The 25,740-nt window shown below is 38.4% G+C and overlaps 1 protein-coding gene across 1 annotated transcript in view; it reads left to right on the plus strand.

Annotated features, from left to right (window-relative positions):
* COL4A2 (collagen type IV alpha 2 chain) overlaps positions 1–25,740 on the plus strand; it is a 139,787-nt gene that overhangs the window by 92,631 nt on the left and 21,416 nt on the right. Inside the window, exons 8-28 of the mRNA XM_080605208.1 lie at positions 1,298–1,333; positions 1,432–1,494; positions 3,814–3,849; positions 4,514–4,555; positions 5,110–5,184; positions 6,170–6,214; positions 7,391–7,450; positions 8,229–8,273; positions 10,872–10,925; positions 11,194–11,260; positions 12,028–12,129; positions 12,531–12,686; positions 14,483–14,575; positions 14,912–15,078; positions 17,114–17,186; positions 17,273–17,379; positions 18,486–18,687; positions 19,482–19,541; positions 20,341–20,403; positions 23,922–24,029; positions 24,707–24,928. Coding sequence (XP_080461334.1) covers positions 1,298–1,333; positions 1,432–1,494; positions 3,814–3,849; positions 4,514–4,555; positions 5,110–5,184; positions 6,170–6,214; positions 7,391–7,450; positions 8,229–8,273; positions 10,872–10,925; positions 11,194–11,260; positions 12,028–12,129; positions 12,531–12,686; positions 14,483–14,575; positions 14,912–15,078; positions 17,114–17,186; positions 17,273–17,379; positions 18,486–18,687; positions 19,482–19,541; positions 20,341–20,403; positions 23,922–24,029; positions 24,707–24,928 — 1,876 coding nt within the window. The remainder of the gene's footprint in view (positions 1–1,297; positions 1,334–1,431; positions 1,495–3,813; positions 3,850–4,513; positions 4,556–5,109; positions 5,185–6,169; positions 6,215–7,390; positions 7,451–8,228; positions 8,274–10,871; positions 10,926–11,193; positions 11,261–12,027; positions 12,130–12,530; positions 12,687–14,482; positions 14,576–14,911; positions 15,079–17,113; positions 17,187–17,272; positions 17,380–18,485; positions 18,688–19,481; positions 19,542–20,340; positions 20,404–23,921; positions 24,030–24,706; positions 24,929–25,740) is intronic.

Raw genomic sequence — 25,740 nt, forward strand, 5'->3', positions numbered from 1 at the left:
AAAGGTTTGTAACATTGTACTTTTAAATACAAGTGCAAATGTTGTAGTTCAAGTCTTACCCTCTTTATTCGATGACTACCGTATATCATTCCTGGTAAAATCATTCCTTTCTCACCGTTTTCTCCACTGAATGATTACATTTAATATTATGATTCTTTCTGTATAACTTCCATGTAGGAGTTTGGTTGACTTGTGATAATATATGCTTCAATGTGTTATTTAGATATTTAGTAACCCTCAAGTATTCTTATGGGTGCCCTTACTCTATCTAATCCTAAAAACTTGTTTTGTGATCACTTGAGTCTTTTTCTCATATGTATAGTTTTGTGTAATTTGAAAATATCAGATAATGATAAGTGGTTACATATACTGTTAGAGTGTAAACTGTGACAAATTTAAGTACAAAGATGCATCAGAGCTGTACTCGGCACTGGAATCTGCTAAGTTCACTTAAGTAAATTTTATGCCAGTGATGAATGCCAAAATATATTTTTCTTTTGACTTTTTTTAATGGAATCTTTTCCTTTCAGAAACTTTTTAAGTTCTGTTTGCTTGTTAGTAGTAATTAGAGAACTACTCAAGTATTTATAGTCAAGAATAGATATTGGCACCTGTATTCATTTCAAAAAGTACTTGGTTCCACAGATTATTCCATTAACTAAACTCAAATTATCTAGATATATATATATATAAAAATAAAAGTTAAGATGATTGAAGGTGTCTGGACTGAATACTGTATTATTTATGGGCTTGAAAGGTCTTTGCACTAGAACATTTTTGGATCCAATTTCCAAAAACATTTCAACGTGTACTGCAGTTAAAATATGTGGTCACTGAAAACGGTATGTTCCAAGAGCTTCTCAGTGACTCAGAAGAGAATCAAAACGATTTGGTAATTCCCATGCAACTCATGAAAAATCAACTTGTACATTTCAGCTAAGGTTGTATCCCTAATTAAGCTACTGATTAGATGGGTCTTTCAAAAAGGAATTAAACATGGCCTGTTGTCCATCTCAGCCTTGCAGTTTGGATCCCTAACTTCACTAGCCATCTTTGTACCTTCCAAGTGTATTGTATGTAACTATACTATATAGAGAAAGTATAAAATCAATCCATGATAAAACACATTAGGTTATCTCAAAATATTCATTGAATATATCTGTACATAAGGATTTATATGGAATATATGCTATGATTTTTAAATAGCTTTTGGAATAAGAAAAAGTTAATAAGAAAATATTTTATTCAATTTTGTGTATAGTATTTACTGCATTTTTTACTTCTTTGTTTTCTTTAGGGAGAACCTGGGGATCCAGGATTCAGTGGTTTTCCAGTAAGTAGTAGTATAGCAAATGTGATAAAGTGTCAACAGTAACTGATATCAAAACAACATGAATTGATGTTTTGGTATTTTCTTTTTTCAATTTAAAGGGACCTCCAGGTATATTGGGTGTTCAAGGACCTATTGGTCCAAGAGGAGAGCGAGGAAGACCAGTAAGTATGCTTAAAATATTTTCTGTAGGAAATTAACCTAATGAAAGAATCATCTCAGCAAGATTCATTATGTTAAACTGTAGCATAGCAAATGAAGAGAAAAAATGAATTTAGAAATAGCAAGTAGGTGCCCTTGGATAGAAAACCTTGAAAAAAGTACTAAGACACTGATTCTACAGTGATGAGTATTGCACAAAGTATACTTTCTTTCACCCTGTATTACCTGAGGCTCTTGATTTATATTGTATTTCTTTAACCTCCTTGAAAGAGTCTTCTTTGTAAAGATTATTGATTGCAGTCCATTTAGATATCTACAGCCCCCTACACTGAGATATCAGGATCTAAATATGTCATCTTTTCTTCTCATAAAGTATGTGGTTATCAGCTATCCATACTTCCTACAGGAGATTGAATAGATAATTTTCTTTATTAGTTTTTACAAGACCATTTTATTTTTAAACTTTTTTTCAGTATTTTTTTTTCAAAAGTCAACATTTACAGCACTGGAGTTGACAAATGGCGCTGACTATTTCTTTGGAAATATTGTGTTCTCTACAGATATCATTTTCTACATTTCTTGTTTACCATGGTTAATGGTTTTATGGGTGAAAAGCAGATGTTCAAATTCAGTATATTTTGTTTTATTTAGGCTTGATTTATTTTCCTGTAAGAAACTTTATAGCACTTGCTTACTTTTTTGTCTTTTTATTTGTCAACATTTACTTCAGACCTGCTCTACATCACTAATTTTGGGGCGGAAAAAAAATCAAATTCAGGGCTTCTTACAAACGACCTCCATAACCTTTTTTCAGGGACACCCAGCCCCTCCCCATCCCCCCACAAATAAATAAATAAAATAAAATAGAATAAAATAAAATTCTAGGACTAAATTCACAGCATGCTAAGCCTCTCCAAAGTTAATTTTCTGCAGTGTCTGCTTTATCACTGGGGGTAAGCTGCATCTTATCTTTCTCCTCTGAACCTCCTGAAAGGAAATCTTCTCAGTCCTTTACTTTGTTCCTAGAGTGAACCCATTAGTTTCATGAGCTTCACACAGGAGACCCAGCCTACTATTCCCAGGACACTGTGTTGGATGTAAGATGTAAGGAGTGACAGAACTATGCATTTTCTAAGCCTCATGACTACATCCCTCTGGTTACAATCATCACAACGTCTCTTTTGAACACTCTACCACAGTAGATGGATACCCACCATCTCCACTATTAACGAAATGGTTCAAACTATCTTTATCATCTCTGAAACTGTGATTGACCTGTGGGAGGGACCTGGGAAATGCTTCCAGGTTTGCACTGTTCCTCATCCTCGAGTCCTAGATCCCACATGAAGGCAAACGTGGCTCCTCCAGATGGCAGCATGCCCGCACAGTGCATCTGCCCTGTAGATTAGGCAATGGCTCACGGACTCCTTGACTAACCAAAACTGATTTAGACATTGTTTTGTCAGAACTAGTCTACTGTGTATTTACACAAAGACACATAGCAAAGGAGACATATATAAGTTTAGGTCTCACCTGACTGTCATGATCTTGTTTTTTGTAAGTTTGGGTTGATGTTGCATAACCCAAATTGTACCCCCTTTGGAGCTCAGCAGGTGGACAGTTCCATTGACAGCTGTCTCGCTTTTATTATTCCTCTTATTCACAATCTCCTTCTCTGAAAAGCTTGTGCTTCTTATTCACCCCACCTCTCCCACATTTGACAGAGTTTTTAATGCTTAGAACCCTTTGGAGCCTATTAACTACCCTAGTTGACTGAAGCAATGTAGGTTTTCTGTCCAGTTAATAGCTTTACTTACTGCTCTTGCAAGACTTTATTGTAAGACAAGCATTTATGTCTGTTCTGGTTTCATTTCCCACCATCTTCCTTTTTCATTCTGTAAAATACCAAATTGGTAATCTGATATACACACATGGTAGTTTAACACCCTTTAAACACCAATGCAGTACCAAGACACTAGTTCAGTGAAGTGCTTAAAGATGTGCTTAACTTTAGGTATGAAGTTAAAATGTTACTAAGTCAGGATCCAAAAGCGCAAGTTCTTATTACTTGAAATAAAACCAGAATTTCATTATGTCTAAGCTGGGAGACTTCTATTCTGTTAGGAAAGATTATTGTATGACTTAGGAGAGTATTTTTCAGATCAGTAAACACAGCTAATGTATCAAGAATAGTACATTGAGCACTAAGGATTACACTATTTTCCAAATATATGCTTTTATTTCTGATATAGAGTAACTGACCCGCATGCATCGATTACAAAGTGACAAGTAACTTGCTCTCGCATATTGTGTTTCCCTAGGGACCACCAGGGCCCCCAGGACCACAAGGACCACAAGTAAGTCTTTGTTTCAAAGCTGTTCATGTTGATTTTGTGTCACAAAGGTTTATCCAAGACCCACTTGGAGGAAGTAAAATAAAGAACCACAGGCTGCTCCAAAGGCTGTGTAGCACAAGACCTTCTGTGTTGGCTGCATACCACAAGAAGTTAATCTTACACTGGGATCGGCTGCCCTGAAACGATTAAACCAGTTCTAGAGCCAGATTTAATTTGCTACTGTAGTCACAGTAGCTTCCCATGAACAGAGAATCCTTGCAGTCTGCACAATATTCAATTATATCTCAGTGGAAAAAAAATATGTTAATTGTTCTGACCCACCTAGGTATTTTTATTTAACATTTGGTTCCATTAAAAAACTTGCAAAAGAAGTGCTTGATCTTTTCACAACGTTACTTAGTGAATGACTCAAAGTCTGTTATAAGAAGCACTGGTAACATGAGATTTCAATTAGAGTCATCTTTCTGATGTTTACATCTATAAAAATACTTCTAAATCTCTAAAAATACTATGAGGTAAAACTAGATTATTGCTTGTTACTCTTCTGCAGTGGCATCCTACGGAGTTCTAAGTCTGAAAAGGCCCTTCAGCGTGTTTAAATTTAAATTTTACATTAGAAAACCAGGTTGTACTTTTAGTAAATCTTGACCTATTGCTTTTGCAGGGCAACAGGGGCCTTGGCTTCTATGGAGAAAAAGGCGAACAGGTAAAGAAAAACTGATGAATTAGTATCACTACAGGACAGGATGATGTTGTTTGCTATTGATAAAGGAATCTATTTTAAATACGCTCTTAGTTGGCAATTATATTACATAATTATAGTAGAAAAGCAAACGAATATAGCTTTGAAAGCTATATTTGATAATCTCCATAACAAATGTCATAACTGAACTAACTTTTACATCTAACTTTTACATTAGTCTTGGTCTAACTGTGCCTTCATTTACACCAACACAAATCAGAGGTGACATTTCCAAAATTTATAGAGCCAGACTACTTTATATAAAGCAATAGCCTTTACAGTTATTCTGGAAGCATACAGGGAAAGAGCACGTATTGCTTTATGTTTATCCCAGCACAAAGTAAACTTGTTTCTTGCTGTCAATTTATTTAAAGGTTTAGAACTGTATTCTTAGCAGGGGAAAATCTGTATCCCTCTTTTTCTACTCATCATTCATTCCATTCATCAACTGGTGTTGATCAACAACTTGACGAGATATTGTAACTGTTAGTAAACGTACCCTTACGTTTTCACTGCAGGGACCCCCAGGTCCACCAGGTCCACCCGGGCTTCCTACAAGAGAACTGATGGGTGTTCCCTCTGACAAACACAAGGTAACTACAGAATATTTTCGCAAAATGTGAGAGGAATTAAGAGCTCTCTACTATCAAAACTAAAATATTGTACAAATGTGCTTTTACTATTGGAGAAATCCTCTACAGCAAGATACAGTTTATTTTCATCTGTTTTCATCTGTTGCTTCTTACTGGGAGCAGAGATAGTCATACCTCATATAGGTATGTTCTATGGTGAGCACCAATGTCCAGACCAGTAGTTTTCAGTTCTGAATTTGAAGCTACAAAGTTCACATGGCTTCAGAAATATAAGTAAACTGGTGTGATACTGAAAGATGTAAAAATATCTTTGGTGCCAAGATGGAATTTCCACGACTAAGGGGAGATGTGAGCTACCTGTCTGGACAGTCTTTGTAGTCAGTTTAGAGATATAGACAATATTGTGAGTAGGTTGCAATTTGTGTCATCCTAAGAGGAATTCTCATACCTGATCAGACAATTCACAGATAAGCAATAGGTAAAACGTGGAGAAAGTGGATTTATTTATTGTGCCATTAACCAGACACTCATCACCCAGGAATCTTATGAACAAGCCTGGAAATAGCTTACAGTGTTCATATTCCTAGAAACATTTTCAGAAAAACTATGAAATATATATATATATTTTAATGCAACTTGAAAAGAAAAGAAAAGAAAAGAAAAGAAAAGAAAAGAAAAGAAAAGAAAAGAAAAGAAAAGAAAAGAAAAGAAAAGAAAAGAAAAGAAAAGAAAAGAAAAGAAAAGAAAAGAAAAGAAAAGAAAAGAAAAGAAAAGAAAAGAAAAGAAAAGAAAAGAAAAGAAAAGAAAAGAAAAGAAAAGAAAAGAAAAGAGAAAACATGCATTTCATATGATAAACGTACAAATAAAGAACGTAAGAGTGGTGGGTTTCCTCTTGAAAAAGATTTGTAACTTCGTGTTGTAAAAAAGTTAATAAAATGTAAATGGGAATGCCTAACATATCTGAACACTTTTTCTTCATTTTTAGGGTGAAAGAGGAGAACGTGGACCAAAAGGGGAACCTGGACAACCAGTAAGTCAAGTGGAGAACAACAAAGACAAATAATACCAGAGTTAATACTGGTGCATTCTTTGCTGAAATGGTGCAATACAGAGCAACACAAACAGGGGCACCAGTTCTGATGCTTTAGGAAATCTAAACAACAACGTGATACGTAAGAACTCCACAGCACAATCTGTTGTTCTCGTCTTGCTGGTTTACCAAAATACGGTTTTCCCTCACACATTTTTTTTAAATTTTAGCTTTAACTATTAATGAATCTCATTACTGCTGATGGTCTGCTATGTTAAAAATTACATTAAATCCCATTAAATATGTATGTAAGGAAATGTTCTCAATCTTTCTCAGTCTGCTGCCCAGCACATACAAACTTTTGGCCTCATAGGTCTGTTGACTGAGAGTTTATCCCATGTGTTGCTCTATCATTTAGAGCTGTCAACTAAACTTGACCGAATGTGGTTTAATTAATTCACATGCAAATTCTAGTCTGTCCAAATAGCTTTGCTATTGAGTGGTTCTTTTTTACTTCCTAGAATGGTTTAAAATACAGTCTTCACCAACTTGGGATGCCTCACTGGGCATTTTGCAGAGCTTTATTTTCTCAGATGGTCTGGTTAACTTCCCAATGAGGTTATGGCAGAAAGCTACGGTGTGAGCCCTGCTGTCCTCCGTATGCACTTCCTAGTCATATTTTTAGCTGATGGTCAGATTTTATACATGCAGAATTTTGTTGTGACTCTATTAGGAAAACCGCAGATTTTATCTTGATGTAGCAGAGTGGGATATGCTTCAGATATGTTTCTCCCTTTTTTTTTTAATAGTAGCATGTCTGTATTTGCCAAATCGTTCTCTAAAGCTATAATTTGGGCATACGCTGAGTTGCTTAATTGGTTGTATAGCTGAACAATTGCTTTGGCTTCTCTTCAGAGTCACAGTTATAGAAGAAATAAAGAAGGAGATGATAGGAGGGAAACCCTGTCCTCTGCCTAATGGCCTGATCCTGCTATTGTAATGAAGCAAGCATGTTATACTCTACTTTAAAGACACTGGTTCTTTCACATGCAGCTATAATTAGATCATGCATGTTTTACAATGATTTTTTTTCCTTCTGTTTAGCTTCCATAAAATTGTTAATTTTTTTTTGCACTTTATATAGAAAAATGTTAAACTGAATGTAATGTTTCCTAGGGTATACGGTACGCTGGTGAAAGAGGTGAAAAAGGGGTAATGGGCTTCTCAGGACAAAGGGTGAGTCACTCCTTAAACGTAAAATTAGTATTGCTAAATGTGCAAGGCCAATCTGAGACTTTGCCTTTAGGAGCAAAACTTAGATTAACAAGCCACAGACATGAGAGCTCTTCAGCCCATGTCTTCCAAGTTATGGGAAGCTCTGAAATCCCTGGTACAGGAAAGGAAAAATGGCATTTTGAAATGGTAACAGGAGGAGGGGCCCACATGACTCACAGGTTTGGCTACACCCTCACGGGGAAGCCTCATGCATCACTCACTCAAACCTGTGCTCGCTCACCACGGTTCCTTCCCTGATCCCCAGCATAGTCTTCATTTCACCGTTTCCACCTTAGCTCTCTTCAAACTATGTTCAACAAACATGAGTTTGACTCCAGTGACTACAGAAAACAATAAAAAAAATAAATCCTACTACCTTGTAGCATCTATGGATGCTTCTCTGGGGGCACTGTTTCTAAGGTGCTTAAACAGGTGCTTAAACTAAGAACAGTACTCAGCATATATTTTTTTAAAATCTCAGCCACTTCAAAATCTTCGTGGTCAATTTGTAATCTCCCAATTAAGAGAGAGAAGATAAAAATCTAATACCGGAGTAAATTTCAGATCTTTCCTGTTTGCAGCATACGTGAATCACGTTGGAAAAGTATCTGAACTCTGACTGCTAGTTTTAGAGCTTCAAAATAATTGTCAAACTTATTTTGGCTAAGAAATAATAATGGTTCTTAAAAGATTTGTTATGATGTTACTTATATTTATTAATTTTAATGTGCCTTCATAGGGACTGCCTGGTATCGATGGCTCTCCGGGACTCAGTGGAGAAAGAGTGAGTATTGCATACACGTCTGTTGTTTCCAACACACATGTAGGCAATCTGTCTGAAAAGTAAAGCGTAGAGGACAAATTCTGCCTGTAATTCCACCAACTGTAGTCTAGCAGGCATCATCTGGATTCATCTATCATTGTAATTTTGGGTCAGTTAGTTTATCATCAGTGAGAAAAAAAAATGGTCCTGTAATTAAAGGTCATTTTTCCATTTCTACGTGAGCACATTTTAAAAGTGCTGTGGGGATTTGTTGTTTTCATTGCTTCCTTTACTGCTACCATGATTTCTATAATTTTCTTCTTAGATGCAAAAAGTTACTATTTTGAATAGCTTTCCACAGACACACAGACATGGCTGAGATCTGAGATCTGTGGTCTATGCTACATCTTGGATATCAAAAAAAAAAAAAAAAAAGGAAGGAAACTGATAAATACACCATTAAATCTCTGTCCCCATGGAAACACACCCAAATATTTAAAATAGCACTGTGTCAGACAAGTAAGAGCTCATACTTTCTGTTTATGCTCAGAAAAAGGCTTCTTCAGTCAGCATTAGAAATCACTTCCATGAAGTATTCAAATAACTATGAGCTGCATGACTTTTCCATGCTTCTCCATCTTTAATAGGTTTATGAATTTGTCCTGCCACCAAGGCACAACAATAATAACATGAAACGCATGGGACATAAAGCACATGAAGCAATAAAAGTAACTGTTGTGCAGGTATTCAGTTGATCACAAAACTTGGTGGTGTGGCAGGGAATACACTACCAGTAACACATGTGTGGAGAGTGATGCAAAACCCATTAAAGCCAAATGATTGACCTCAACTTAGGTTTCCACTTTGGTCAGAAATGGTCAATGGCTTCCCTTTATTGAAAGTAAATTTTGGCAGCAATTTTAGTGAAATGTACATTGGTTTGGACATGCATGGAAAGGAATAGTTCTGTTGTGTTTTTTTTTTAGGTTGGATATTAGGAGAAATTTCTTTACTGAAAGGGATGTGCGTCATTGGAACAGGCTGCCCAGGGAAGTGCTTGAGTCACCATCCTTGAAGGTCTTCAAGAAACATGTAGATGTAGTACAAATTAGCATAGTTAAGTGGTGGACTTGTCAATACTAGGTTAAAGGTTGGACTAGATGATCTCAGAGGTCTTTTCCAACATGAATGATTCTGTGATTCTATGAATAGGCTGGTCGGTTTGCTGTTCACAATAATGCCCTTTTTGTTGTTTTTTGAATGATTTGATTCTTAAGAAAGAGAGGATAGTTGCCTTGCCTGCCCACATTACATGAAGTATTAGTTAATTAGGAAGCTGCTGGCTTCACTTCTAGACCACCAGCTCCACCTAGCGTAAAGAGATTTTACACCTGATACTTAATGCTCCTTTTCTGATAGTTTGCAGTATAGTTGCCATTACAGAAAGGTCCTTGATGCCTATGGTTCAGTTCATGGTGTCTTGCTGAGAGCAGTGGAATTGTGCTTTAAAATTGTGTAAATATACTATTAAAATTCATGCTCCATGTAGGAGTTGTTCCGATTGTGAGAATTGGGAGATGCTGTTTTAAAAATGCTGGCTAATAATCTAACTAGTGTGAATTCTATAGATCTACTGGCTTCAGTGAAACTGCTTTAGGTGATATCAGTTGAGGAGCTGGCCACTGTTTTCTACTAAAAGCTCACCTTTTTAACCCCAGTCCTTTCACAGAGCACATACCGGTATTTTCTATAGAGAACAAAGGATTTTAAGAAACTGAGTAAAATGCACAGGTTCTGATCTCTTCTGTATCTGCATCACTGAAATCTGCACTCTTCTTTGTGCACCTGCAGCAGCTGAAATATGTCCTTGTGATTGGATGCATTGTGTTTTACCATGTGTTTTAATGCACACACTTGGGGTTTCAACCACTTTAAGTGAGAGAGGTGGGTAGGACCTTAGACACTGAAATGTTTTCTGTGGTAGGTAGGGATAGAAAATTTCTCTGGGATACAGCATGCCTGGGGGTAGGAGAGGTAGATGAAGGCATGTTCAGGGGTGGTCCCAAGTTCTTCTCTTTGAGCCAGGGGACCTCTCTTTGGCCAAACCAACTACAACTGCGTGGAAAACAGCAAAGAGGACCTGTGCACTTCATGCTATTTTGTTGCTTGCTGTTTGCATTCCAGTGAAGATAAGTGCACTCATAATGATTCAGACTCATTTAGTTTTGGTGAAACAGGTTGGCATGTTCTGGCTGCCCAGCCCATGTTCCTCAGGGTTGACCCGCACTGAGGACATCCTCCTTCTCCTCTCCCACCCTGCAGTGTCCGAGGGAATGGTGCGAGTGTAGGTGCTCCATCCCTCTGCACCATTGCCAGAACCTGTGCCACAGCAAGTTCCTCTGGCCTTTGATGGGAGCTAGGTTTGGTCCAATGGATGGAACATTAAAGCACGAAGAGACTTGATAGTATTACCTGAATCGATACACACTAGGAAGCAAGCTGCTCAACTCTATTGCATAGTTTTCACAGTAACATCAGAGGAAGCCAGCTGCTGGAGACCAAATAATTTTATTGTCTCTCTGCTAAAGGAAAAGTCAACCCTTTTTATGTGTATTACAGGGTTTTTCAGGACCTGATGGCCTACCAGGTGGATACGGTCCTAGAGGAGCCAAGGTACTACTTTAATTTCATTTGTTAGGAGCCATAAACCAGGTGTATTTTTCCTCTTTCTTCTCTGTGATGTAATAACAATCAAAGAGTTTGTTGTCACTGTAGAACTAGTCACGTTGTTTGTTAACTTGAAACGTCTCAGATTTCTTAAAAGTTTCTGTAGTGTTTTTGGAAGTTTGTTTATTTGTGTTTTGTGGGCTTTTGTTTCAATCTTAAAAGAAAATCTTCAGAATAATGTGCTTAAATGCGATGCTTCAACTTCTGTTAACAGGGAGAGCAGGGCGAGATGGGTCCTCCTGGACCCCCTGTCTATGTTCCATACCACATTCCAAGAAAAGGTAGGTCTCTTTTGCTTAGCTTGCTCGTCTTAGCCATGTTTTACCACCTGCTACACAGATCAAAAGAATGAAAACCTGAGAATTCAACTCCTTCAGAAATTTTGGTTTGCTAAGCTCTTCCAGAATGTATAATTTCCTTCCAAGAGAGACCACTAATCACCTTTTTGCAGACAAGGTGGCTTCTTTGTCTCTCCTGCTGAAGCTGGATTGCTATACAAAAGGCATCCATGCATTCCTGAGTCCACAGAGAGAAAAAAAAAAAAAAAAAGCGTGACTGTTGTCCAGTAAAAGGAAGAAAGGGAGAGTCTGTGTTCTGTGTCCTTTTTCAGAGTCTCTGGATAAAATGCAGCACTGGCAGCTCATTCATCTAACCTAATGTTTTGTGTTTAAAAAAAAATAAGAAAAACAAACAAAAATTAGAACCTTTGAGGAATAGAAGAGGATTTGTCTTTTTCCTTTGTGTGATAAATTTCTTTAGTGATCTTTTCACTAGGCTTGTTGTGCCTGCTGTCAGCTGTTGTGCAGAGTTGTCCTGGCTCTGTGTGGCCAGACTAGAATCACATCAAGTGATAAAAGTTCGGAAAGGCCAAAACTTCCAAGGAAAGGAAATTTCTTTCTTTTTCTTTTTCTCAAAAAAAAAAATTCTCAAAATTTTAACATTTTGAGAATTGCAGTAAGCAGCGGTCTGCAGCATACCACAAGTCAGCATTTGTGGTCACAAACAGCATCACAGTAACGTGTTTTGTGGAACTGGGGATATCTTTCAGGTACAAGAGGTGAACCAGGCTTTCCGGGTGCTTCTGGACTACACGGAGAACCAGGAGAGCAGGGAGATCGTGGGCTGCCTGGTCTTCCTGGATTCTCTGATGGTAATACCTCAGTAACAGTTGTTCCAACAACTAGACTTTATAGCAAATTTTAACTGGTACAGGATTGAGATGGAGAAAATACATGTGCACTTGGTGAAATATGTGGTGCAGAGTAGTAGATAACTAACTGTGAAGTGTGTTTTGTGTTCATGCTTCAGCCCGGGGGGCTCTGGCAAAACAACTGAAGTAGAGATGATGACAGAGCCTTGCTTCAGGACCTGCTATTGATTTGCTCAAGTGAAAAGTGTGGTTACTATTTTTGCTGTGCATTAAAATGTCTCCATTTTTCCTTGCATGCTACGTGCAGTTGCATGAACTGTCCCTTCTGTTACATTACAGCTCCTTGTGCAGCATTGTTAAGAAATTGTTCTGAGTTCTGAACAATTCTGCTTCTGTTTCAGGAGATGCGGATAAGCCAGGTTTACCTGGAGAAATGGGACCAAAAGGTGAAAAAGGTGAATTAGGATCTCCTGCTTATCAGGCAGGCCCGCCTGGGTTTCCGGGTAAGCACGGTGAACCAGGGCTCCGTGGTCCTCCTGGTCCTGCTGGAATTCCCGGTAAGTGCAAGAAGAGAGGTGAGGAGAACTCATGGGAACACCATTGCTTATCTTAAAGATAGTTGTTGGCAAAGCAAAGTGAAAAAGTAGGTTGAGGGAATGAAACAAAACGGGTGGTGGGGAGACACATAGGGTAGAAGTGTTGTCACTGATGAAAGAAAGGTTTGCATGATTTTTAGACGTTCCTGTCAAAAATTGAAAAAGAAGTCTGCTTTGGGCTGGTGGAGGGATATGGACATGCTTAAGCTTGCATTCTGCTCAGGTAAAAATAATTTTCACAGATGAAATTTCAAACAAAAGATGTGTGCCAGTACTCTGGGAAGAGTGTCCCAGTAAGTGTGCAAGAGATCAGAGCTAGATTGAAAAGGGTCTGGAATGGAGAACACTGACTGTAAATAGTAAGTTTAGCAAACAGAGGTTAAAATGAGAAGTTGTGGAAAAGTTCGTTTTTTGATCTTCACCAGTACAAGAAAGATGCTAACATAGTAAAGGGAGTCTTATGAAGGATGAACAAGATGTTTAGGGAGCTAAAGCGTGTGAGATGGAAGGAGTGGCTGAGAGAACTGGATTTCTTCCTTAGCCTGGAGAAGAGAAAGCTAAGGGGAAATCTTACTGCTATCTTCCTGTACCTCTTAGGAGGTCGCAGTGAAAATGGAACCAGACACACCGAGAGTATAAGTGACAGGGCAAGAAGCAAAGGTCATGAGTTACAACAGGGGAAATTCTGCTTACATATTAGGAAATCCTTTTCCACCATCAGGGTGGTCAGCTGCTGGAACAGGTTGCCCAGAGAGATGCTTCAGCTTTGGAGATACTCAGCTGAACAAGGCCCTGAGCAACCTGCTCTGATTTTGAAGCTAGGCCTGCTTTGAGAAGGAGGTTGTACCAGGTGGTCTCCAGAGGCCACTTCTGACTGAGGTTGTGTGAAAAGCACCACACTGCCACTTCTGACTGAGACTGTGTTGTGCCTCTGTGAAAAGCACTACACTGTAGTGCAGGAGCAGGAGTGCAGAAAAGGATTGCAGGAAGTAATCCAGAACAGTTGGTCTGTGGTACTGCAAAGTATGTTGTTCTGAGAGATAAAAGCAAAGGAATTCAGGGTGTAAGAGACCAAAGAATGGAAAGAATCATCCACCGTAGCAGGAGAAGAAGCAATGAGGAGTAGGGGGCTGGGAAGAAGTTACAAAGGTCTGTGATAGCAGACCTGGGTCCTGGGGCCCTGTGTGTGTCGAGGCCATGTCCTGTAACCATGCTGAAATGAGGTCTGAGCATATACATTCCCTGAACCCCTCATGCTGGTCTCCAGCCAAGCAAATACATGTGCTCCAGCCAGTTCCTGGTCACTGGAGTGCTCCAGCCATGCAGTGCAGTCATGGCCAGAGGGACAAAAAGCCTGACAAAGCTGGTCTGGGGGGACTGTCCCTGCTGAGCAATACCAAAGGCGGATTCTTTGCAAGCAGATGAAAGCAAGCAGCGTTAAGGAATGCAGAGACAAGCGAATGGCCCTGTTGGAATAGGTGGTTGTGTCAGTACAGACAGGCAAGCAGGATGAAGCTTGGATAAGTAAGGGGGCAGAGGGACCATTAACAAGCAAACGGAAGTTACTGAGAATAGGTTTGGGAAGCTGTGAGGAGGGGGAGACAAGACAAGACAAAAATAACAAGCTGGATTAGACAGTCAGTGGCATTAAGGGTTACAGAAAAAAAGGCAGATGCAGCCCATCTTGAAGAGGGAGGAAACAAGAAAAGTAAATCTAAAATACATTAACTTATCTTTTTATTCAATTACACGTCTAGGTTCTCTCTTTGGATTAAAAGGACAGGAAGGGACACCAGGTAGACCTGGCACACAAGGTTACCCTGGGCCAAGAGGACAAAAAGGACCCAAAGGTAGTTTATAATACGTAATTATAAAGATGCTCTACTGTTATGATGCTATTTACTGTGTATAAATATAAATAACTGATGTTATTTACTGTGTAAAACTTCTACTGTATTCAGTTTGAGTTAAGTTGAATTATGACACACTCAGGGAGTGATGAATTTGATCTGAGGCTAACACAAGTAAAGGTGTTAGTGTCTTATAAGAAAAAAATAAGCACTTTTCTCAAGTATTTGATAAACTGCTCAAGTATTTTCAAGTATATATATATATAATGGGTACAGCTGAAAGTGTATTTGTTGTGACAGAGTGTTCTTTCTTCTCTTTCCAATCCATGTCCTTAGGCGAAGAAGGGGATTGCAGTAAATGCCTTCTGGGTGATGAACTCCGAAGGGGCTCCACTGGCCCCCCTGGCCCGCCTGGTTTTCCAGGAACCCCTGGCCAGCCAGGGAGAAAAGGAGAACCTGGTGATCAAGGTCCACATGGTATTCCTGGCTACCCTGGAGCAAAAGTGAGATATTTGTTTCTTTGACTCAGTTTTTTATGCCTACTGAAAAATTAAAAACAGCTATTCTCCATGGGGAAAAAAATGATGAAAAGTACTTTTTTCTGTACCACCTCAATAGTTTTCAGATTGCTACAAAATACTGAAAGCCAAAAGATGCTAGGATGGGGATTAAAATGGAATATTTTGAGAAGAGCAAAAGATTTCCACATAATCCAAAATATACTTTCCATTTAAACAAAGCTGTTTCAGCAAAACACTTTCAAGCAGCTGTAGTACTGATTATGATCTGGCCAGAAGGGTAACAATTTCAGTAGTTCCTTCAAATTGTTTCTAATAAGATGCATATGTCAAACTGATTAAATGTAAGGTTCCTGTTTATAAATACATACGGTCTTCCTAAAAAACACTGTCAACAGCCCTGAAAAGAATGCTTTGCTGATAATAACAACGTAGTACTTTCAGTTAGTGCTTTTGTCTTTCTGAACATAAAACAAACTCACTTGCAACTATCTAGATTTTGTTGTTTTGTTGTTGTTTTTTTTTTAGAATTAAAATAAAATAAACATTGGCTTTATTGTTGCTGTAAAAAAAAAGTTATAAGCTTTTTTCTGAAAATTCGAAATACTTTTATGAAAATTTTTATTTTCTTTGAATTGTGAAAAAAATGGCAAAAGTATTTTTGAAACTTTCAATGTTGAAACTTTGGTTAAATTTTTCAAATTTGCAAGATTTTTTGCCTTTGAAATGAATGATTTCTGTTCCAGAAATCCCAGAATTCCAGAATTTAAGACATAGAATTCTATCGAATTAAGACATACACAGACATGTCATATTATAGCAAAATATCACCCAGCAGCAAACCAGCTTACCTCAGCTTTTGGTCTGCAACAAATTCAACATAAAACAAGTTACCTTAGTTATTTTTGGTCCATATTCTTAGACAGAAGTGACTGCATAATTCTTTGAGTTTGTTCAGTAAGTTTCATGTACAGATAATAAATACATTTCATTTAGATCAGGTCTTTGTCAACTTAATGAAAATAAATTTTTATCCCAACCAATGGGCATTCATTTCTGTAGAGAAAGAGAAATTAGAAACAGCTGTAAACCATTTCAAAAACACGTTATGTGCTAAATTGCATTATGCACATCTAAACGTTGAAAGCAAAAAATAGCAAAGTGAACATCATAGTATTAATGCAGTGTTATTGCTGAAAATTTCTGCAGTTATATAGTCAATGACATAATTCAGCATCATATTACGTTCCTGGGTTTTCTTTTGGCCTATATAAAGCAAGGTTCAAAAGAAGCATCTCTGCATGGGTGTATAGATGGGGCTTCATTGTCCACTGTAGCTGGAAAATACATACAGGTAAAGCAGGATCCTTTTGCTCAAATTTGGTCTCCCCCTTTAGACTTACGAAGTGTGAACCTGTATTCTTGAGATGACTTGCAGCTGAGATACAGTTTCCATACGTGCTTTTTACCAATGCTTTTTCCACCATGCTTTTCTTTTTCAGAGAAGATTGGAGAATATCAGTAAAAGAGTGATGCAAAAGATACCGTATTAAGTAATTTATGGCAAAGGAGTATTTTAAACAAAAAATAAATGCACCAGGAATTCCCTTCATTCAATGTCTGCCTTGGAATTCAGTAAAAGGAAGATAGGGAAAAATGACTGATGGAGAACTGATGCAGTTCTCCAGTTGCAGTCATCTACAGGACTCGAACTTATGAAAAGCCACAGGTCTCCCAATGACATCCTCATGCAGAAGCACCCTACCATGGCACACAGATTTCGGTCCTAGTTTGTGCATGTTAATAAAGATTCAGACACAAGAATGGGATTACTGGAGAGGAAACCATACACAGAGAGTAACAGAAAAGCAGTAAAATTTAAGGAGGGTTGGTGGTTTTTTGTTTTGTTTTGTTTTTTAAAAAAGTTTTTAAGCAGAACGGTGGAAATACAAGTCTGTATACTTATTCTTTAAGAATTTCTGTTTCTTTTGTGTGTTTTTTTCATTGTGTGTAACATCAGGGATTGTCGGGTCAAGAAGGATTTCCAGGACCAAAAGGAGAAAAGGGAGATTCTTTTTACATAACTACTAAAGGTAGAGTAAAAGTTCTTGTCACCTGTATTTTGCATTATTTATACCTTTCATGAGAGAGAAGTCTTACAATGAAAGGTCTACTTTAGGCACCAAAGGAATCCGAGGAGATCCTGGGCTTCCTGGTATCAGAGGGGGAGATGGTTTTCCAGGCAGAGATGGATTAGATGGTTTACCAGGACAGCCTGGCCTTCCAGTAAGTACACATAATTACTAATGCATTTAATTCTGAGGAGTTATGATCACCAGGTTGTCCTTCACACACAAAGATGCAAAACTAAACTGGCTGTGCTGGTTATTGATATACAAAAAAAAAACAACCCTCAAGGTTTTTTGGAGCCACCTTTCACTTTTATTTCATTTTATTTAAGCAAAGAACTGGTAGTATATAACTCATTTAGGCCAATTTGATATTAGAGGTTAGTTTGTGATAATTAGCAGTTTATTGTTATCCAACATTGTGTAAGCCATTCTGTGTGATAATTTGATTTGAGGGAGTTAAAAGCAAAAATCAGTACAATTTTACATCCTCAAAACGTAGGTCATGTTGTCATATATGCTTTTGATAGCACCTCGTCTAAGTAACTGTAGCCATCAAGAAGTTAGACACGTAGTCTCAGTTGGTCTTCCAAGATCCGTCTGTAGGCAAAAGAAGAGTGACTCATCTCACAAATGTTTTGGACCACTGGGATGCTCTTGCCTCATATCTGAGGATGAGCTAGAGCCATTTCATCCAGTATGGACCACGGTGGGTTATACTGCCAGTAAAAATGGTACTTTAATTACTTCTGTGGATGGAAACATTTTCCAGTGATGTTTTAAAGATGTCAATTCAGCATTGCAGTAACATCACTAGAGTAGCAGAACAAGAAGAACCAGCCCATTTGAGCACAGTTTTACGTCAGCACCTCTCAAGATGTACGAACTAAATGCAACACCAGAACTAACCCTAATTCATCATTAGTGATGCATGTAGTTTCCCCAAATCTACTCAAGGCATTTCAGAAAGGGCAATAAGGCTGTCCACAGCAGTGACACATATTGCCCAAATGCTCTTCATTGGCCATCCTTTTTAGGGGAATGCTCCTTCTAAGAGAGTTTCTCTTATGCCCTTGGTGTTGTGGGGTCTAAATTAATGTATGATAATTTCAAATATATTTTATTTGCAATGTTGATATAAAGAGCTTGGATGCAATACAGGAGGAATAGCTGTCTGTAAGATGTTATTCATGTGAGTACCTTATGTTTGAATTTTGTTTCTCAGCAAAGTTAGGAGTGATCATCTCTATTCACTTCCCACAGGGTGATACTATCAGGGGCTTCCCCGGCGATCCTGGTTATCCAGGTGAATTAGGCCCAAAGGGCTTTCCAGGGGAAACGGGTCTGCCAGGTGAAGGATTTGTTGGTCCAAAAGGGTACCGTGGTCCTCCAGGTGACCATGGAACAGATGGAAGCCCTGGACCTCCAGGTCTGCCCGGTCCACCAGGAGAGCCTGGCCAACTAGGTAAGAAAGATGACTCTGTCTTGTATCAAATCTATGGAAGATCATTTCTAAATTGTGTATGGCACCAGTGTTGAAAAGTTAGCATTTGGTGGAGGATTATATGGGTAAAAAGTGATTGCTTGTATTAGTTGTCCATAAATCTTTAAAAAAAAAAGAAAAAATAGAAAGAAATACTTCAGAAGTCCCAGTAGTTTTATTGGTTTCATTTAAAGTATTGAAACAGCATAAGTGAACATGTTGGTGTCAGCAAGTAAAGTCTTTTGTGTTTTGAATAGCTGGAGGCAATGGAGCAATGTATCGCCTTTAGATGACTCACAGGGGGTTTTGTCTGGTCTACCCCATACAACATCATCTTTTAATTGAGCAGAGAAAATCAAGTTTGTCCCTCAGAGCTCTTTGTAGTATCTTCACAGCTTTCTGAGCCTCTCACATTCACAAAAGCTCAGTTTTGGAGTATTTTTGTTTGACTTCAGGATGTTCAGCATATGAAAGGATGTTCAGAATATGAAAGCCTCGGCAGGAACCTGCCAACCCCACATATTGCATGGGACACATAGGCTCCTAATTTGAAAATTTGAAAATTTAGGTTGCAAGTCTAGCTCTAATTAATATGTGGACAGAGAGTTCCAGTGTTTTACAGCAAATAGGTTTTGTTTTAAGTAGTTTCTCCAATGCATAATACAAAAGAGAACACTTTATATGATGTTATAATATACATTTTGTTTAGAAATGAGAATGTTTTAAGATTTTCCGCTTTTAAATGATAACTATCCTTTCCCATTCTTTGCTCATAGACTGTGGGCAGGTCATTGAAGACTTTTCTAGAGGAGATGGAACTGAACCAATATGGTCAGGTACTGAACATACAAATGGCTTGAATATATTTCCATATTTATTCTTATGCAACTCTTATAGCTTGATAAGTTCTTTCTGATGACTGGTTTGGATACTCTTAATTGTAAATTTTTTGAACTTCAGGTCACAAATAACCATGCATATACAGTATGTAGCTCGAAAGTAATTGAATCAAATTGAAAGTATTATAAAATTCTTGCAGTTTTACCTCTGCCATCCAGAAGTTCTTTGTTTCACTTTTCCTGAGTGTTTATTGTGACAAAATAATGATTACCATTCAATATATAGCAACGATCCCAGAAATGAAATACCAAAGAGAAATTAAGAAACTTTTTTGAAGAAGAACTTTGAGTAATGAGTTTCAGTGCAACTTGACATTTAAAGAACCTTCAGTTGTACCAAAAATTGACTTGGTTTATTCAGGGGTACAAACTGCCAACAGGGAAACAAAGTGTCTCTCTTATTCTGATAAATCAGCTGTCCTGGAATAGCTTTCCCATGCCAGCCTAAATAGAGCAGCTACCATAGCCTCTGTAAAACAGGCAGAAGAGCAGCTCTTGATTAAATTATTGAGATGGAGCTCAACTTGAGTGCCACCCAGAAAATGCCACCCATAACCAATGTTTTTGTGTTGTGTTTTTTCTTTTCTTTTTAATGAAGAATAAAACTTACAAAATTAGGCTTTTGCCCATTAATTTCATTCACCTGCTTTGACAATGTTGTCTGAACTGCAGGCACAGAGCTGGTGAGAGGCAGCGTGTGAGCACACATGGTGTGACAAACCATCTTTCTTTGCAGGTGGGGGCTGCGTGAGGCCACCAAAGGGGTCCCAGGGCAAGCCAGGACTGCCAGGAGCCACAGGTAATGGTTTGCCTTCACCTTTTTTTCCCATATACACAGTGTTTTGAGGGAGATCTTGCCAAACCTGTAAAGTCAGAAGTTTAGGAAGTTAAAGTTTAGAAGTAGCAGTGGAGGGAAGTACTGACCTGAAGCAGGCAGAGGGTTCTAAGCAGCACGCAGCCCTGGTGGCTGCACCATTCCTAAACCAATTCTGCCTTTGTTAACGTGCGTCAGACATGAAACAGAAGGCAAAAAAGCACATTCCCTTTGCTGTTCTGCACATGCAAGTAAGTCAAGAGAGAAAATATACAAGTTTATTGGTAGAGAGTGTGTTGAGGTCTCTCCAAGCTGACTGGGCACCTCACAAGGAAAATCCTGTCCTCTGAGAGGAAGGCAATAAAGAGTTGCAATGAAGGACTGTGACAGCTTCTTACTGTTCCTCATGCGATATACAGAGTCCCTTCTGCAAGGGCAAGCCTAATCTCTTTAATTTGGCTTGGTGTGATGGGCCAGATTGTCTGATGCAATGCGGTTGCCCTATCTGGTGCACCACGTGCCTTCCTTGCAGAGCTGGTCCACAACCAAGCCCAGAAGGACCATCTGGTGATCCTGGGCCTTCGCAGCACTTCAGGTTCCCCACCACTTTCCAAAACATAGAGGGCATGGGGACAGGGTCTGAAGGACTATGTGAGACGGGAACTGAGAGAACCACAGACAAGTTGTGAGGAGCAATCATAAGCATTGACCTGAAGAGGGAATTTCTGACCAGCACCACAAACTATAAGTTCCTGTAAGTTTATATACTTACAGCCTAAGCAATAAACCTGTTTTTTAGTAAATACTTCTGTCACCAGCTGACCAAAAAAAAAAAAAATCACTGGGTTATTCAGAGTTTGGGAAATGTAAAATTCTTGATGTACCCATTTCTGAACCGTTCCCTCTGTGCTTCAGGCAACATCAGAGATCTGGACTATAACATTTAAGGTCAACCTCTTTTTTTCCCAGCACAAGTTTTATTATGGCATGCATGGATTGATTTATAACAAATTCATGGATCTTAAAAGGGAGTGGTTTATCTCTATTGAAAGATGACGACTATCTCTGATCTGTGTTTCCTTAGTCCTAATGGCTTTAGTTTGACATTAGGATCAATGCTTCTGAAGACTGTTTTCCTTGTCATCTTCATAACTTTTTTCTAAGTAGGATTATTTGTTTCTTCTTTCCTTCATATGAACTTGGCAGTTTTTTTCTTTCAGTGAATGCAGTCAGACTGCTAGCTCTAAGAGGGCTGCATGCAGGTGATGCTGCAATCGCAGATTTGTGTGGTTTATGTTTTGTAGCTTTGGTTAACTCTTTAACAAATCTATCTTCATCAATGTATATGTTTTATGAACCTTAAGACTTATTTTGCCTTCCTGCCCTCCAAAAACTGGAAAAAGGCCCTTGCTGATCAGAATGCAGAACTCTGCTGCATTCTCTTCCTTTCAACTGGAGGTAGGTCTGGAACTGGAAAACTCGGAGGTACAGGACACATTTTACATCTTTTCAGTTTCTTGTCACTGTAGCTGTGTTGGTCTGATTTCCTGGGGCATAATTCCTGCCCACATTCTCCATATTGACAAAAGTACCAACACCTTTATAGTATTTTCATTCTCTGCTTAGGGTGTTGTGGTTTTGTCCTCAAGAGTTCCTGCCTTCTTTTCAGCCAGGATGGAGCTCAGCTATAAACAATCAAGTATCTCAGTGTCCTAGTTGCTGATGACAGTATATCAAGCAAAAAGTCATCTCTATAGTCTCACACCCTCATGTTATTGTGTTCCTTTGAAATTCCTGGCAACATGCACAGTCCATCCTAAGTTACGTCCTGGTATTCAGTAGTCTCAGGACCTACATAACTGCTGTTGAATAAGATGCTTAAGTTTTCTGTTGCAAACGTACAAATAAAATGCTTGCAAAGTAAACATTGTTCTAAAATAAAAGCTCTTCTTAACTGCTGTTTGGCACAACATGTTAACACCAGCTAGCATCACGTATTGAATTACTGAAATACGTGGTAAGCAGCGGATGCATTCTCCATCTGCTGCCTTCTTTCTCTAACATGGCTTTTTAATTAGAACAATAATGAGCAGAATAAATGAAAGTCAGTTATTACAGATGGGAAACAAGATGAAGATGCCATTTGGGTAAGAGACGTGTTAGAATTTTTCATTGAGACCTGAAAGCCTAGGATTTTTCTTTTAAATTGCTTTCTGAGAAGTTATTGTTCATATAAGAGAGAACAATAGTCCTGTACTGCACTGGGAAAATGCTTTTCACACTGCATAGGCTGTTTATGTGCTTTTTAGTTCTGGCCTTTGAAAGGTTTCCTTCTCTGCTTTGCACACACACACACAGAGACCAGCTAAAACTGCAAAAATCAATGGTTAAATCAGAAATTCAGAAAACTAAAGTGGAAAGAAATATCAAAATTCAAGTGATATTTTCCTTGTTTTGTCAGAGTATTTATTACTTTCAGTGTAATAAATAAATGATTTGTAATTCGTGATGATGCTAAGCAACAACACTTAAAATGTTAAAGCATGTTCCTGACCTTCAGTCCTGAGCTGGGAACTTAAAGAGTTCAAGGAGCTAGGGAGGGGAGAGAAAGAAGGCATTCCATGGGAATTATTTCAAAGGAACTTTACCAGAAGTCTGGATCTTAGAATGCAATTAATTGACGAGACTTATGCAATAAAATTATTGCATGAAAAAATACACAAATAATACAGTTTTATAAACATAACAGAGAGAAAAGAATCCTAGGAAATGCTTCCAGATTTTGTGATGTTAAGAAACAGTAATATTTGCACTTACCCAGATGTCAAATATTACACCACGAGGAAGCGAGGTCTCATTTTACCTCTCAGGAGATAAATCAATATGAACATGAGTTCAGTGCCAGAGGAACACTTTTTCAGGGCACAGCCCTTCTTTTACTACATAAGCTATAAACCTGCACTACTACAAAAATAGTAAGTAGGCTAGTTAATTTGTATTCAGTTTCTAGGATAAGTAGATCTAACCTTTAGCCTTACATTTCTTTTTCTGGTTATCTAAACCAGTCAGCTTTTGTCCTGTGATCAGTTTAGCAGAGAAGGGAAAAAATTGTTCCTCCAACATTATCTCACCTGTGCCCATTACTGTTGAGCATTCTTCCTTTGACATTGTCTTTTAACCTTAAGCTAAAAGGCTTAATTACAAAATATTATTTTAAAAGGTCTCCAAAAGCCTATGAAACTGATGATTTTCACCCTACTAGTCTCCATTATAATTAAAGTCAGGGGCAGTCCTTTCAATCCATGTTTGTAAGAGCACTTAGTTTTGATCTATCCTTGGGATCTTGAGTACAGTGTAATCCCATAATATTTTTTTAAAGTTTATCTTTGTACATGGAGACACATAATTATGATATTTACCACTACCTTTGCTTACATTACATGCAAATTTCTATTTTGTTTGTTTAGATCATCACTTCTTTTAATTTCTTTTGTATAATTTAGGTGCTAAAGGTGCAAGAGGATTCCCAGGTGATCCAGGCCCAGTGGGATACCCAGGGCTCAATGGTACACGAGGTGATCCAGGTCGGGAAGGATTGCCAGGTCCTCCAGGTATCTTGAAATAATTAATCACGCGTTATGTACTTATGACCTCTGCTACAGTCACAGGAGCACTGTCACTTTATTCCAGATCCATCTTCATTTATCTTCCATTCCATGATCAAACAATAAGCTATTATAAAAAATGTCTTTTTTGAAGCCAAGATGATTTTCTGAAGGTTCTCTAATAATGAAAAGTAATATAGACTTCAACCTTTTTCAACCTGCTTTATAGTGCAAAATTACAGATACAACAGTTCATGAAGTTGATGCAGAAATAAGGGAATTCAGTAATAAGACATTTCAGATTCCAGATGAAATAGAATGATGATTGCAGAAATGAAGAAAATAGTAGTATTAGTGTTTCTATTTAACTCTTTCCAGCATTAATATAAATTATACTGTTTATATTGAAGGCAGATTACTAGCACTTGAAACAATGAGGTCCAGTTTCCCAGTCTTCCTCCCATCATCTGTGGGAATGGGGACTTGCTCCCTCCCAGTCATTCACCAACAGGGTGGAAGATAGGCATGGTGGCAATGTTTTATCAAGAGTTTGAAGAAATTGGCGTTGGTCCTTTGAGATGTGTGAGGAAAAGCAGAGGCAATGACCCATCTGGTGTATCTAGGATTTGCGCTGCAACATCTATAGTGGATGCTGTGATGCCTAATCCCTGTTTTATTTATAGGTTTTATTGGGCCTCGGGGAGACAGGGGCCCAAATGGACTACCTGGACTACAGGGACACCCAGGCCTTACAGGAAAGTCTGGTGCTCCAGGACTGGCAGGACAGAAGGGCGTTCCTGGTGAAGTTTTGAGAGCAACAGCAGGTTCTCGAGGGGATGCTGGGCTGCCCGGCTTCCCTGGCTTGAAAGGCACACCTGGAGATCAAGGAGTACCAGGAGTTAGAGGTAACGGCTATTTCAAATATAGAAATGTTTGTGGTATAAGTGTAGCCAAACTACAGATAAGTGAGAGTAATAAGAGACCGTGGCAAAATGCACTGGAGGTACCATAACCCCAGCATCAAAGGGTCTCTCACCCCTTCCCCATGTACCTTGCCTATTACCAAAACACCTGACTCCTCCAAATGCCTTCTGGAGATCCACTGCTTATGACCAACACTTCTTCACACTGCACTACATGAAATCAGCTGCAGTAGGATACCAAAGAACATGATTTTGCTCATCTTTGCTGTGTTCGGACACACTCTTTAGATTTTCCCACTGTAGTCAATTATCCTGACTTTTCACTCACATAATGCATAATACTGAGCATACTTCCCACACCAGAAAATGTTCGGATAATGTGTGGCTTTGCCGAATAGTAGATTGCTTCACATCAGAAATTGTAAATTTTAGCTGAGAGAACATAATGTTTAATAACACGTTAATCATCTCTTTTACCTGATCAATCTTTGCACACTCTGGAGCAAGAAAACGATAGCATTATGTATTTATTCTTAACTTTGAGGTGTTTGTTTTATTTTGTTATTTTAAAGAACATAAAAAACATGTCTTGTCCCTACAGAAGACAGAGAAAATCATAGCTTCTCTACAAAATGTGACTTCGTCTCTCTCTGAGTTCAGTGGGGGACTTTCAAAAGGACCTGTGGAAGTTAAGCATCTCTTGCTGCACAGTTTCTGCAGCAGTTGGACATATAGTTAAATTTAAGACTGCAGATTACTCTCTTGCCCTGTTGTGGAAGCGAGGAAGGAGAAGT

The sequence above is a fragment of the Anser brachyrhynchus genome (assembly GCF_964034855.1).
Source record: "Anser brachyrhynchus genome assembly, chromosome: 1".
Taxonomy (NCBI): domain Eukaryota; kingdom Metazoa; phylum Chordata; class Aves; order Anseriformes; family Anatidae; genus Anser; species Anser brachyrhynchus.